Raw genomic sequence first — 15922 nt, 5'->3', positions numbered from 1 at the left:
TTCATTCATTTATGATGTTCCTATATTTATACACATGTACTTATATTAAGCTATGTGAAAATTCTCGAGAAACAACATTTATGTTCACTTTTTTCACAGGCAGGAAAATATAAAATACAAATGAATGCTGTCGAGATACTATATAAAACATGTTGGACCAAATCAGTAGTCTTCTCAATAAGTAATCCCTTCAAATGGAAACATCTTAAGACTTTTCAAAGAATATATAGTTTTATGACAGTTAAAGGAATTGATTTTTGGATGCTAAATATGCAAATGAATACTTTCCCTAAAACTGTGAGGGTAGAAATTTTCTCTCTTCAAGGAAAATAATCAAGGATGTAAGATTACTGATGTTTAAAGAAAAGCTTGTCATATAATTTTTTAATGGGTGATGATGATGGATATCAAACAGTTACTCCAAGTATTGTATTGAACATACTAAAAAGAACAATCATTTTATTTTTCAAAGTCAATATTCATAATATCCTCAAAATTCTTTTACAAATGTGTACACTTACCATTAAAATATTTTAGCTGTCCATATAAAAATGTGCAAGGGATTAGACATTTCTTGATACTCACTGAAAAAATGGGGAGCCAGAAAGTTTGAAACCATGAGGCTAAACCGTGTCAATGTTTCATTAACCTCTAATATTCTAATATCAAGATTCTGATTGAGCCACTATACACAGAAGCCCTAGGCTCTCTGGAGTGACAGAGAAAGGTTGAGCCAAATTAAAGAGCCCTTGGTAGAGTGGGTGACATGACTGGAAGACAGGGAACTTGAAGAACCTGAGAAAAGATAAAGGGGGGAAGTGGATGTGCCTGGGTGGAAAATGGAAAGAGCATGGCTTGACAGGTGGTAAGAAGCCTGAGTTCAAATTCAGCTTTTATTATTTTTTGGCCGAGCCACTTTGAAAAAAAATCTTAATTTCTATTTTGACGATCAAATGCAGAGATAGAAAAGAAAGTGCTTTTTAACCAGAAACCATTGAGTGGTAGCAGTTTATATAATGGTCAAAAGCATGAGCTCTAGAACCAACAGACTGTGTTGAGACAAAAACTGCCACTTCCTGGAGGTCTAATGTCAGCCAGGTTAACAAACCTCTACCCTTCTGTGCTCAATTAGCCTTATGCGTAAAATGGAGATAATTGAGGAACCCACTTTATAGTGTTATTATAAGGATTAAGTGAGTTAATGCACGAAAAAGAGGTTAAAATTGCGCTCAAAGAATTATGTAGTTTGTCATTGTTGAGGTTGATATTCTTCTTATTACTCTCTAATTCTCAATGCCAAATTGAGATCAAGAGATTACCAACCACTAATAAGTATTTGTTGGATTAAGAGTCTAAAAAGGGATCGGAGGGGAGAAGGCAGGCAGCTAAGTCTGCAAGAGAGCTTTAATAATAAAAGCCACTAATATGGCTTCTTGGTTCTCAGCAAAAGTAAGTGACAGCGATCCAATGAACTTCTCTGCTGCCATAACTGACAAAGTAGCATAGATCTTTTCCCTTTGCCTAAAGGCCAAAACCCCAGAAGAACACATTGCAGTTTACGCTACAAAAGGTATCTTGTGATGTATTCAGTAGGATTATATTTGGGCCTTAAAATGACACATTTGTTAGAAAAGATCTTGCAATATGATAAGAACATTCTGACCTTACCTAAGGGAGTTCTGACACTAAAGGACCAAAAGACCTCATTATAAAATACTCTCACCTCTTAACATACTAACCACAGAACTGAAAGTAGCAATATGACACAAACCCTTTGAGCTCTGATTGTAATTTTTCAGTCATTTAAAAACTGTTATTGGAATATTTTTTAAATTACAGAGATCATTCATAACTACTCATTCACACACTTTAAAATACATACATATATATTTTTTTTAAAGAAAAAATTGGTTTTCCTCCCTACCCCTGACTTTTCAAACCACCTTCAAAACAAGCTGAATAGGTTTTCAGAAATTATTTTAGATGTTAGAAATTTTGGCTAAAATCTTGATGAAAATGTGGAAACACAAGCGCAGAAATATACTAAGAAAAGCATTTGAAAGATTATGTTAGTATACAGTGTAATGTGTCAAATAGATTGTACTGCTTTCTAACTTCATCTAAGCATTCTATGTGAGCTAAAACTCGGATATGTTCAATATTCTGAGATTTTGTTGACAAATAATATGTATTGAGAAGCAATAGATCAGCATTAGGAATTTTCAACTTACAAGTATGTCTGGCCAATGAGTAGTTGGATCCACCACTAGTCAAACCAAATCCCTCAGGAATTTGACTAGAGCTTCGAGGTCTGGTCAGCAGTTTAGGAGGTTCAATTTCAGCACCAAATTCAGCTCCAATTACTCCTAGTAAAACAATAGCAGTAGCTTGCTTCCGTCTTTCCTCATAGGATGTGGAAATTTTTTTCATTTGTGGAACACTTGACAAGCAACCTGAAAACCAAAACATAAGAATAAAAATTAAAAGATTATCAATACATATGATAAGAAACACATTCAAGGGTGGTAATTCAGGAACGAACAGTCTTTTCAACAAATGGCACTGGGTAACAGGTTTTTCATGTGCAAAAGAAAAAATTTGACTTCTACCTCTCACCATACAGAAAAATCAGCTAAAAATGGATCACAGTCCTAAATGTAAGACCTAAAACTAACTAACTTGCAGGAAAAAAAACAGATGTATATCTTCATCATCTTGCGTTAGGCAATGATTTCTTAAATATGATACCAAAAGCATGAATAACTTTTAATGTTTTTTTGTTTTTTGTTTTTTGTTTTTATTTTCCCACTGTACAGCAAAGGGATCAAGTTATCCTTACATGTATACATTACAATTACATTTTTTCCTCACACTTTGTTGTGTTGCAACATGAGTATCTAGACAAAGTTCTCAATGCTACTCAGCAGGATCTCCTTGTAAATCTATTCTAAGTTGTATCTGATAACCTCAAGCTCCCAATCCCTCCCACTCCCTCCCCCTCCCAGCAGGCAGCCACAAGTCTTTTCTCCAAGTCCATGATTTTCTTTTCTGAGATGTTCATTTGTGCTGGATATTAGATGCCAGTTATAAGTGATATCATATGGTATTTGTCTTTGTCTTTCTGGCTCATTTCACTCAGTATGAGAGTCTCTAGTTGCATCCATGTTGCTGTGAATGGCATTATGTCATTCTTTTTTATGGCTGAGTAGTATTCCATTATATATATATACCACCTCTTCTGAATCCAATCATCTGTCGATGGACATTTGGGTTGTTTCCATGTCCTGGCTATTGTGAATAGTGCTACAATGAACATGCGGGAGCATGTGTCTCTTTTAAGTAGAGTTTTGTCCGGATAGATGCCCAAGAGTGGGATTGTGGGGTCATATGGAAGTTCTATGTATAGATTTCTAAGGTATCTCCAAACTGTTCTCCATAGTGGCTGTACCAGTTTACATTCCCACCAACAGTGCAGGAGGGTTCCCTTTTCTCCACACCCACTCCAGCACTTGTTATTTGTGGACTTATGAATGATGGCCATTCTGACTGGTGTGAGGTGGTGTCTCATGGTAGTTTTGATTTGCATTTCTCTTATAATCAGCGATGTTGGGCATTTTTTCATGTGTTTGCTGGCCATCTGTATCTCTTCCTTGGAGAATAGTCTATTCAGGTCTTTTGCCCATTTTTCCATTGGGTGATTGGCTTTTTTGCTGTTGGGTTGTATAAGTTGCTTATATATTCTAGAGATGAAGCCCTTGTCGGTTGCATCATTTGAAACTATTTTCTCCCATTCTGTAATTGTCTTTTTGTTTTCTTTTGGGTTTCCTTTGCTGTGCAAAAGATTGTCAGTTTGATGAGGTCCCACGGGGTTTATTTTTGCTCTTATTTCTATTGCTTTGGGAGACTGACCTGAGAAAATATTCGTGATGTTGATGTCAGAGAGTGTTTTGCCTATGTTCTCTTCTAGGAGTTTGATGGTGTCCTGTCTTATATTTAAGTCTGTCAGCCATTTTGAGTTTATTTTTGTGCATGGTGTGAGGGTGTGTTCTAGTCTCATTGCTTTGCATGCATCTGTCCAGGTCTCCCAGCAATACTTGCTGAATAGACTTTCTTTTTCCCATTTTATGTTCTTGCCTCCCTTGTCAAAGAGTAATTGACCATAGGTGTCGGGGTTTATTTCCGGATTCTCTATTCTGTTCCATTGGTCTGTCTGTCTGTTTTGATACCAGTACCACACTGTTTTGATGACTGTGGCTTTGTAGTATTTCTTGAAGTCTGGGAGAGTTATGCCTCCTGCTTGGTTTTTGTTTCTCAGGATTGCTTTGGCGATTCTGGGTCTTTTGTTGTTGCATATAAATGTTTGGATTGTTTGTTCTAGTTCTGTGAACAATGTCATGGGTAATTTGATAGGGATTGCATTGAATCTGTAGATTGCTTTGGGTAGTATGGCCATTTTTACAATATTGATTTTTCCAATCCAGGAACATGGAATATCTTTCCATTTCTTTACATCTTCTTTGATTTCTTTGATTAAAGTTTTATAGTTCTCGGCATATAGCTCCTTTACCTCCTTGGTCAGGTGTATTCTGAGGTATTTGATTTTGTGAAGTGCAATTTTAAAAGGTATCGTATTTTTGTATTCCTTTTCTAATATTTCATTGCTGGTATACAGAAATGCGACTGATTTCTCAATGTTAATCTTATATCCTGCTACTTTGCTGAAATTGTTGATCAGTTCAAGTAGTTTTGGGGTTGAGTCCTTATGGTTTTCTATGTATAGTATCATGTCATCTGCATACAGTGACAGTTTTATCTCTTCTCTTCCTATATAGATGCCTTTTATTTTTTTTGTTTGTCTAATTGCTATGGCTAGGACTTCCAAAACTATGACGGTCTTCACACCATTGAGCTTTTATTTAAGCATTTTTCAAGAGCACTTATCAGGTAGTTGCTCATTTTCCTTTTTGCTCTGCTCCATGATGCATAAAAACGGACTTTTCTTTTCTGTAGTCCAGCAGAATGGAATACATCACTGTGAATCTAAAAAATCTGCCTTGCCGTGGGGAACGCATTTTTTATATTTTCTGAGCACCAAGGAGGCTATGGCCTTCTGGATGCTTTCAGCCTCTCTGCCACCAAGGACCACTCCTTGAACTTTCCTCGGCAGCTCTCATGGCATCAGTCCTGCGAGCCCTCACTGTTTCCATCCCTGGATGGATTCTTGGAAGTGGAATGAGCCTGCTGAACTTCTTTGTTTCAGTTAATGTTTTTTAATTGAACCTCATCAATATTGAAAACTTTCATACTTCAAATGACAGAATCAAGAAAGTAAAAAGAACACACAAACTAAGAAAAAATATGGTCAAATTATTATAAAGGATTGTATCCAGAATGCTTTAAGGAACTCCCCTTACAACTCAATAATAAGAAAACCTAACTTTTAAAATGAGCAAACAATTTAAATAGATATTTCCAAAGATATATGAATGGCCAGTACACATATTAAAAATGCTCAGCATCACTGGTCATTAGAAAAATGCAAACCAAAACCACAGTAGATATCACCTCACATCCACTAGAATGGTTGCAATTAAAAGGACAGACCATAACATGTACTGTTGAGTCTGTACAAAAATTGAAACTTTCATGCATTGCTGTTGGGAATGTAAAATGATACAACTACTCTGGAAAAATGGTTTGGTAGTTCCTCAAGAAACTAAACATATAATTAGAAGATATATCCCAGCAATCCCACTCCCAGGTATCTACAGCAAGAGGAATGAAAACAAATGTATATACAAAGACTTGCACATGAATGTCCACAGCAACATTATTCATACAGCCAAAAAGTAGAAACAACTCAAATGTCCACCAACTGACAACTGGGTAGACAAAATATTGTATAACCATCCAATAAAATATTCAGCAATAAAAAGGAATGAAACACTAATACAAGCTGCAATGCAGATGACTTCAAAACATTACACAGAGGGGAAAAAGTCAGTCATAAAGGACCACATATTGTTGTAGAATTCCATTTACATGAAATGTCCAGAATTGGCAAATCTACATAGATAGAAGGTACATGAGTGGTTGCTTAGGACTGGGACGGGGTGAAATGGTTAATGATGGTTAATGAGTTCTAGGTTTTTGAGATGAAAATGCTGTAAAATTAGATTATGATGTTATCTGCACAATTCCAAATATACTAAGAATCACTGGATTCTACATTTTAAGGGATGAATTTTATGGAATACAAGCCACATCTCAATAAATCTGTTTTTTAAAAGATTGTTAACTAATTTCTTAATTTTCCCACTAATTGTACAAATATTTATCGAGCATATACTTTGGGCCAGGGAATTGCAAACATGAAAATAAACAGCACAGGTTTTCAAGAAGCTCACTAGTACACAAAAAAGAAAAGCCTGTCCACAAAAGAGGAAATGCCAAATTTAAGACTCAAAAGATGAGAAGTCTGACAGGCAATAAGAGCAATGGGAAACAAAAGGAAGATAAAGGACAAGTATTTTGTCTCCATGGACCAGAATGCACAAACCCAACCAGCCATCTGAAGAAGTACTCACAACCAGGACAAAGCTCAGCACAATTTCCTATTCAGAAGAAATACTAGCATGACACCCAAAACATAACGGAGAACAATTTCAAATCTTTATTAACGTATCAGTAAGTAGGAGATAACGGAGAATTACATTCCCAACACATAACACTGCTTCTTAAAATTTATTCTCCCAATCTTTCTCTAAGTTAACAACACCTCACTCCTTCTCATAAAATTCTTCAGAGATTTGGTCCTTTGTTCAGTCCTGGCCCCCTTCTAGTCTACCTCTGTCTACATCTGCTCTACCTTTTCTGTTTGATATTATTATGTAATATTATAAGCATCAAAAGAATTACATAGAGAATAAAGAATATCTCTTTCTTTATTGTGCACAATCAACTTTATAAAATCTTAATATTTTCCACAGGTGCTTGAGATTTTAGAAAGCAATTAACTTATATGGATATAACTAAAGTCTACTATGGATTGTAGACTTCACTTCACTATGCCTCCCTTGCCCCAGAGGTCACTGTGATCCTGACCTTATCAAATATTTTTTATCTATCTATAATATAATCATATCAGTGTTACCTAAAATGTATACTTTTCTGGTCTTGAACCATGTGTGCATTCCAGGGGTAAATTCCAGGTACAGGTGCATGAACGAATGGATAAATGGAGATCAGCAGATACGTAGGTAGGTAGATAGGCTACACAAGCTCTAAACTAAATTACATTTACGTGCATAGGAAAGACTGAACTATGCTTGTCTTTTCATATGCTATTCTTTTGGGTCTTGGTAGCAATATAATACATGCCTCCAAAACTCGGTTAAGTAACTCCACTCCCCAATTCTATGAAACCAGTTAAAGAATTCTTTTTTTTTTTTTTTTTTTTTGGTCTTTTTGCTATTTCTTTGGGCTGCTCCCACAGCATATGGAGGTTCCCAGGCTAGGGGTTGAATCGGAGCTGTAGCTGCCAGCCTACGCCAGAGCCACAGCAACACGGGATCCGAGCCGCGTCTGCAACCTACACCATAGCTCATGGCAACGCCAGATCGTTAACCCACTGAGCAAGGGCAGGGACCAAACCGCAATCTCATGGTTCCTAGTCAGATTCGTTAACCACTGCACCACGACGGGAACTCCAAAAGAATTCTTGCAGTTAGATACTGACTTCAGCCACAGGGGGGCAGACATCAGAAGTAAGAGAGGCTACAACTCTATTATCTGTAAGAAGGTCACCACACCAAAAAGCTATAAAAATGAAAAGACAGAGGACTATAACTCAGATGAGGGAGAAAGGAAAAACTCCAGAAAAACAGCTAAGCCATGAGGAGATTCTCAGCCTCCAGGAAAAAGACTTTAGACTGTTGATGCTGAAGATGATGCAAGACATTGGAAATAAACTGGAGGCAAAGATGGATAACTTACAGGAAACACTGATCAAAGAGATACAAGATATAAAACTGAAACAAGAAGAGATGCAAAATACAATAACTGAAATAAAAAATTCACTAGAAGCAGCTAAGAGCAGAATACAGGAGGCAGAAGAATGAATAAGCAAGGTGGAGGACAGATGAGTGGAAATTACGGATTCAGAACAGAATAGAGAAAAAAGATTGAAAACAAATGAAGAGAGTCTCAGAGAACTCTGGGACAACGTGAAACGCACCAACATCCATATTATAGGGGTGCCAGAAGGAGAAGAGAGAGAGGAGACAGAAAAAATATTCCAAGAGATAACAGCCGAAAACTTCCCTAACATGGGGAAGGAATCACTCAAATACAGGAAGCACAATGAGTCATATAAAATAAACCCAAGGAGGAACACCCTGAGACACATACTAATCAAACTGACCAAAATTAAAGACAAAGAGAAAATCTTGAAGGCAGCTAGGGAAAGGAACAAGTAACAAACAAAGGAACCCCGATAAGGCTATTGGCAGATTATTCAACAGAAACTGTGCAGGCCAGAAGGGAGTGGCATGATATACTTAACGTGATAAAAGGAAGAAACCTCCAACCAAGATTACTCTACCCAGCAAGGCTCTTGTTCAGATTTGAAGGAGAAATCAAAACCTTCACAGATAAGCAAAAGCTGAGAGAATTCAACAACACTAAACCAGCCTTACAACAAATACTAAAGCAACTTCTCTAGGCAGAAAAGAACAAGAGAAGAAGGAAAGGAAAAAGAGCAGCAAAAACAAATCCAAAGTAATTAATAAAATGGCAATAAGAACATACATATCAATAATTGCCGTAAATGTTAATGGACTAAATGCCCCAACCAAAAGACATAGACTGGCTGAATGGATGCAAAAAAAAGACCCATATATATGCTGTCTTCAAGAGACCCACTTCACTTCTAGGGACACATACAAAGTGAAAGTGAGAGGATGGAAGAAAATATTTCATGCAAACAGGGATCAAAAGAAAGCTGGAGTAGCAATACTCATATCAGACAAAATAGACTTTAAAATGAAGAATATTTTAAGGGACAAAGAAGGACATTACATAATGATCAAAGGATCAATCCAAGAAGATGACATAACAATTTTAAATATCTACACACACAACACAGGTTCACCACCATATATAAGGCAACTGTTAACAACCTTAAAAGGAGAAATTGACAATAACACAATCATAGTGGGGGACTTTAACACCCCACTTACAGCAATGGACAGATCAACCAGACAGAAAATCAATAAGGAAACACAGGCCCTGAATGAAGCATTAAACCAGATGGACTTAATAGAAATTTATAGGACATTTCATCCAAGAGCAACAGAATACACATTCTGCTCAAGTGCACATGGAATATTCTCTAAGACTGATCATATCCTGGGCTACAAATCCAACCTCAGTAACTTTAAGAAAACTGAAATCATATCATGCATCTTTTCTGATGACAATGCTGTACGACTGGAAATCAACAACAAGAAAAAAACTGCAAAAAACACAAACACGTGGAGACTCAACAACATGCTACTGAACAACCAATGGATCACTGAAGAAATCAAGAGGAAATTAAAAAATACCTAGCAGCAAATGACAATGAAGATAAGACACTCCAAAACCGATGGGATGCAGCAAAAGCTGTTCTAAGTGGAAAGTTTATAGTAATACAAGCCCACCTCAGGAAACAAGAAAAAGCCCAAATAAACAAGCTAACTTTACATCTAAAGCAGCTCAAGAGAGAAGAACAGACAAGACCTAAAGTTAGTAGAAGGAAAGAAATCATAAAGATCAGAGCAATGAAATAGAAACAAAGAAAACCATAGAAAAGATCAATGAAACGAAAAGCTGGTTCCTTGAAAAGATCAACAAAATTGATAAACCCCTAGCCAGACTTATCAAGCAAAATGGAGAGAGGACTCAAATCAATAAAATTAGAAATGAAAAAGGAGAAGTAACAATGGACACCACAGAAATACAAAGGATCATAAGAGACTACTATATGCAACTATATGCCAATAAAATGGAAAACCTAGAAGAAATGGACAAATTCTTAGAAAAATACAATCTTCCAAGACTAAACCAAGATGAAATAGAAAAGATGAATGGACCCATCACAAGAACTGAAATGGAAACCGTGATTAAAAAACTTCCAACAAACAAAAGTCCAGGACCAGATGACTTCACAGGCGAATTCTATCATACATTTAGAGAAGAGCTAACACCTCTCCTTCTGAAACTATTTCAAAAAATTGCAGAGGAAGGGATACTTCCAAACTCATTCTATGAGGCCACCATCACCCTGGTACCAAAACCAGACAAAGACTCCACAAAAAAAAAGAAAACTATAGGCCAATTTCACTGATGAGCATCGATGCAAAATCCTCAACAAAATACTAGCAAACCGCATCCAACAATACATTAAAAGGATTGTACATCATGATCAAGTGGGATTTATCCCAGGGATGCAAGGGTTCTTCAATATCCACAAATCCATCAGTGTGATACACTACATTAACAAACTGAAGAATAAAAACCATATGATCCTCTCAATAGATGCAGAAAAAGCCTTTGACAAAATCCAACACCCATTTCCGATAAAAAAACCCTTCAGAAAGTGGGCATAATGGAACCTACCTCAACATGATAAAGGCCATATATGACAAACCCACAGCAAACATCATTCTCAATGAGGAAAAGCTGAAAGAATTCCCGCTGAGATCAGGAACAAGACAAGGATGTCCGCTCTCCCCACTACTCTTCAACATAGTTCTGGAGTTCCTGTCGTGGCGCAGTGGTTAACGAATCCGACTAGGAACCATGAGGTTGTGGGTTTGGTCCCTGCCCTTGCTCAGTGGGTTAACGATCCAGCGTTGCCGTGAGCTGTGGTGTAGGTTGCAGACACGGCTCGGATCCCGCGTTGCTGTGGCTCTGGCGTAGGCCGGTGGCTACGGCTCCGATTCAACCCCTAGCCTGGGAACCTCCATATGCCGCAGGAGCAGCCCAAGAAATAGCAACAACAACAACAACAACAACAACAAAAAGACAAAAGACAAAAAATAAAAAAAAAAAAACAAAAACATAGTTCTGGAAGTCCTAGCCACAGCAATCAGAGAAGTAAAAGAAATAAAAGGAATCCAAATTGGAAGGAAGTAGTAAAACTATCCCTATTTGCAGATGACATGATACTATACCTAGAGAATCCTAAAGACTCTACCAGAAAACTGTTAGAGCTCATCCACAAATTTGGCAAAGTCGCAGGATGCAAAATTAATACACAGAAATCGACAGTGTTTCTATACACTAACAATGAAAGAGCAGAAAAGGAAATTAGGGAAGCAATCCCGTTTACCATCGCATCCAAAAGAATAAAATACCTAGGAGTAAACCTACCTAAAGAAACAAAAGACCTGTACTCTGAAAACTACAAGCCACTGATGAAAGAAATCAAAGAGGACACAGATAGATGGAAAGATATACCATGCTTGTGGATTGGAAGAGTTAATATTTTCAAAATGACTATACTACCTAAGGCAATCTACAGATTCAATGCAATCCCTATCAAATTACCAAGGACATTTTTCACAGAACTTGAACAAAATATTTTAAAGTTTGTTTGGAAGCACAAAAGACCCAGAATAGCCAAAGACATCCTGAAAAAGAAAAATGGAGCTGGAGGAATCAGGCTCCCGGACTTCAGACTATACTACAAAGAAACAGTTGTCAAAACCGCATGGTACTGGCACAAAGACAGAAATACAGATCAGTGAAACAGGATAGAAAGCCCAGAATTCAACCCACGCACCTACAGCCAACTCATCTATGACAAAGGAGGCAAGAATATACAATGGAGAAAGGACAGCTTGTTCAAGAAGTGGTGCTGGGAAAACTGGATGGCCACATGGAAAAGAATGAAATTAGAACACTCCCTAACACCATACACAAAAATAAACTCCAAATGGATTAAAGACCTAGATATAAGACCAGACACTATCAAACTCCTAGAGGAAAACATAGGCCAAACACTCTCTGACATAAATGACAGCAACATCTTCTCAGATCCACCTATCAGAGTATTGACAATAAAAAGAAAAATAAACAAATGGGATCTAATCAAACTTCAAAGTTTCTGCACAGCAAAGGAAACCCTAAACAACACAAAAAGACAACCCACAGAATGGGAGAAAATCTTTACAAGTGAATCGACTGACAAGGGATTCATCTCCAAAATTTATAAACACCTTCTGCAGCTCCATACCAAAAAAACAAACAACCCCATCAAAAAGTGGGCAGAAGATCTAAACAGACAATTCTCCAAAGAAGACATACAGATGGCCAAGAAACACATGAAAAGACGTTCAACATCACTCATTATTAGAGAAACCTAAATCAAAACCACACTGAGGTACCACCTGACACCAGCCAGAATGGCCATCATCAAAAAGTCTACAAACAAGAAGTGCTGGAGAGGGTGTGGAGAAAAAGGAACCCTAGTACACTGTTGGTGGGATTGTAAATTGGTGCAACCACTGTGGAAAGTAGTATGGAAATTCCACAGAAAACTAAAAATAGAACTTCCATTTGATCCAGCAATTTCACTCCTGGGCACTTATCCAGAGAAAACCACGACTCGCAAAGACACATGTACTCCGATGTTCACTGCAGCACTATTTACAATAGCCAAGACATGGAAACAACCTAAATATCCATCGACAGAGGAGTGGATCCAGAAGATGTGGTACATATACACAATGGAATATTACTCCGCCATGAAAAAGAACGAAATACCAGCATTTTTTGCAACATGGATGGACCTAGAAACTATCATGCTAGGTGAAGTCAGCCATACAATGAGACACCAACATCCAATGCTTTCACTGACATGTTGAATCTGAAAAAAGGACAGACAGAACTTCTTGCAGAACAGATGCTGACTCACAGACATTGAAAAACTTATGGTCTCCAGAGGAGACAGTTTGGGGGTGGGAAGATGTGCCTGGGCTGTGGGATAGAAATCCTGTGAAATCAGATTGTTATGATCATTATACAACTACAGATGTGATAAATTCATTTGAGTAATAAAAAAAAATGGAAAAAAAAAAGAATTCTTGAAGTTAGATGAAAATCCTCTAAAATCATCACAGCCTGTGTCTCAGGATGCTCTTCCTCCAGAGACACAGAGCAGAGGATATACAGGGTGGTTAAGGAGCAGGGGGAGACAGGAATACTTTTTATTATGAATTCTTTGTCTCTAATAGCTGCTTACTTGGTTTGATTCTATTTCTTTTTGAATCATTTCTGATAGCTCATAGTTTTAAAAGAATTATCCGGAGTTCCCGTCGTGGCGCAGTGGTTAACGAATCCGACTAGGAACCATGAGGTTGCGGGTTCGGTCCCTGCCCTTGCTCAGTGGGTTAACGATCCAGCGTTGCCGTGAGCTGTGGTGTAGGTTGCAGACGCGGCTCGGATCCTGCGTTTGCTGTGGCTCTGGCGTAGGCCGGTGGCTACAGCTCCGATTCAACCCCTAGCCTGGGAAACTCCATATGCCGCGGGAGCGGCCCAAGAAATAGCAACAGTAACAACAACAACAACAACAAAAAAGACAAAAGACAAAAAAAAAAAAAAAAAAAGAATTATCCATTTTAGTAATTTACATTGCGGCTCAGCAGGTTAAGAGCCTGACTAGTAGCCACGAGGATGCAGGTTTGATCCCTGGCCTCGCTCAGTTGGTTAAGGATCCAGCATTGACAAAAGCTGTGGCATAGGTCACAGATGCAGCTCAAATCTGGCTGTGGCAAGGCTGGCAGCTGCTGCTCGGATTTGACCCTTAGCTGGGGAACTTCCATATGCTGTGGGTATGGCACTAAAAGACAAAAAAAAAAAAAAAAAAAAGGAATTATCCATTTCATCTAGGTATTTAAATGTATTGATTTGAAGTTGGTTTGTTTTTGTTGTTGTTTTTGTGTTTTTCTTTTTAGGGCCACACCCGTGGCTTACGGAAGCTCCCAGGCTAGGGATCGAATTGGAGTTGCAGCTGCCAGCCTATAACCACAGCCACAGCAACGTGGGATCCCAACCATGTCTGCAACCTACACCACAGCTCACAGCAATGCCAGATCCCTGACCCACTGAGAAAGGCCAGGGATCAAACCTGCATCCTAATGGATACTAGTCGGATTCATTTCCACTGTGCCACAACAGGAACTCCAATTTATTTGGAGTATTCTCTCTATGACTTAAAAATCTCAATTGTAACAGCTGCTATGGATCCATTAAGCGTTGTCTGTCATTTCTCTAATGTTATTTTTTGACACCTTTCTTGATTGATTTTCGTAGAAATATGTATTTTATCTGCTTTCCAAAAAAGTCCCAGTTTTGATCTTACTGCTTCATTGTTTTCTATTTCACTAGTTTTTTTTTTTTTTTTATGGCCAAACATGCAGTATATGGAAGTTCTCAGGCTAGGGGTCAAATCAGAGCTGCAGCTGCCAGCCTACGCCACACACAACCACAGCAATACCAGATCTGAGCCACATCTGAGTCCCAAACCACAGCTCATGGCAATGCAGGATCTTTAACCCACTGAGTGAGCGATTGAAAGCGCATCCTTGTGGATATCAGTGGGGTTCCTAACCGCTAAGCCACAAAGCGAATTCACTTTTAAAATTATTATTATTGTCCTTTCTCCCACTTTCTTTAGGTTTTTTCCCCATTCTCTTTCTCTTTGTTTTGTTTCTAGCTTCCCAGATTGAACACAACTCACTTCTTTTCATTATTTTCTACTACAGTTAACACTGCAAGTCACTCATATTTGTTCAATGTCCTTACAGGAACTGAGGAAGCCACAGTCTGCTCCTGGCTTTAAGCTTTATTCATTATATATTTTAAGTCCTCTTTGCTCATAGGAGTCAAAACCTGCTTCTGGAAAGCAACTAATGGTTTTGGCCCAGATCACTGCATTTCTATTCCATTACTAGTCGACAGAGATATCTATCTCTTTTGAGCCTAGTTATGTCTCTTTGGTTTTCTATTTGTTGATTTTATCCATCACAGCTATATATTTGGTAGGGAGGGATTTCAAAAGTGAACTCCTGGAGCCATCCTGATGGAGATCAGCTTTCTGCTCTAATATTAATCCATCCAGCTTTTCTGGCCTCTTTTAATACACTGCTCTACTTATTAATTAAATCACTACAACAAAGGATCCTCAGAGCAGGATGCCAGCCAAGAAATTAGCAGCAGGAACCTCTGGAATACTTTTAAATGTTTTATTTTGTCTCTTTGTTTTCTTGTCTTTGTCATTCTATGCTTCTGCAGGTAAGGCAGGGTAATAACAACTGTGGAAATGAAAGGGGTACCAAACACGAGAGGCCTCTGCATTGCAAGCCAGACTTTTAACTTGTGGCTAAACTTTTGGAAAGTCACTGTACAATACTGTATAAGGCGGTGACATGAGAGTCACTGTCACAAAGATGATGATAGTGGTAGTATGCAAGGTGGATTGTGGGGTAAACAAGACTAGTGTCAAGCAGAACCAAAGGATGACTCATGCAGTGGTCAAACGGAAAACTGTGAGTGCCAGTGGTGGTAGATTTCACAATTTATTCCAGCATAAACTACTCAGTCATTCAACATATGAGAATGAAAGGTCTAATGTATACATGACATTATGCTAATATGAATTAATAAACTGATATGGGGCGAATTAAAATGAATTAATAGGGATAAAAACAGCAAAGTTTCTTTCTTCACTGAACTTAAAGATGACTAAACAGGAGTTAGATATGTAAAGGTTACAAAATCAAGAAGAACTTTAAGGTCTAAGAGGACAGTACACGTAAGAACCTAAAGCATGGAGGAACTTGTTGATTTCTATTGCAAGGATAGGTAACTGGGCTAG

At 38.0% G+C, this 15922-nt stretch overlaps 1 protein-coding gene across 10 annotated transcripts in view; it reads right to left on the bottom strand.

Annotated features, from left to right (window-relative positions):
• WDR7 (WD repeat domain 7) overlaps positions 1 to 15922 on the bottom strand; it is a 375679-nt gene that overhangs the window by 148751 nt on the left and 211006 nt on the right. For all 10 annotated transcript variants that reach the window (XM_021093595.1, XM_021093608.1, XM_021093602.1 and 7 more), the window contains one exon: positions 2232 to 2453. In XM_021093595.1, coding sequence (XP_020949254.1) covers positions 2232 to 2453 — 222 coding nt within the window. The remainder of the gene's footprint in view (positions 1 to 2231; positions 2454 to 15922) is intronic.

This window comes from Sus scrofa, chromosome 1, assembly GCF_000003025.6.
Source record: "Sus scrofa isolate TJ Tabasco breed Duroc chromosome 1, Sscrofa11.1, whole genome shotgun sequence".
Classification (NCBI taxonomy): domain Eukaryota; kingdom Metazoa; phylum Chordata; class Mammalia; order Artiodactyla; family Suidae; genus Sus; species Sus scrofa.
The sequence above is the reverse complement of the archived record's forward strand: the minus strand, read 5'-3'. Positions and strand labels throughout refer to the sequence as shown.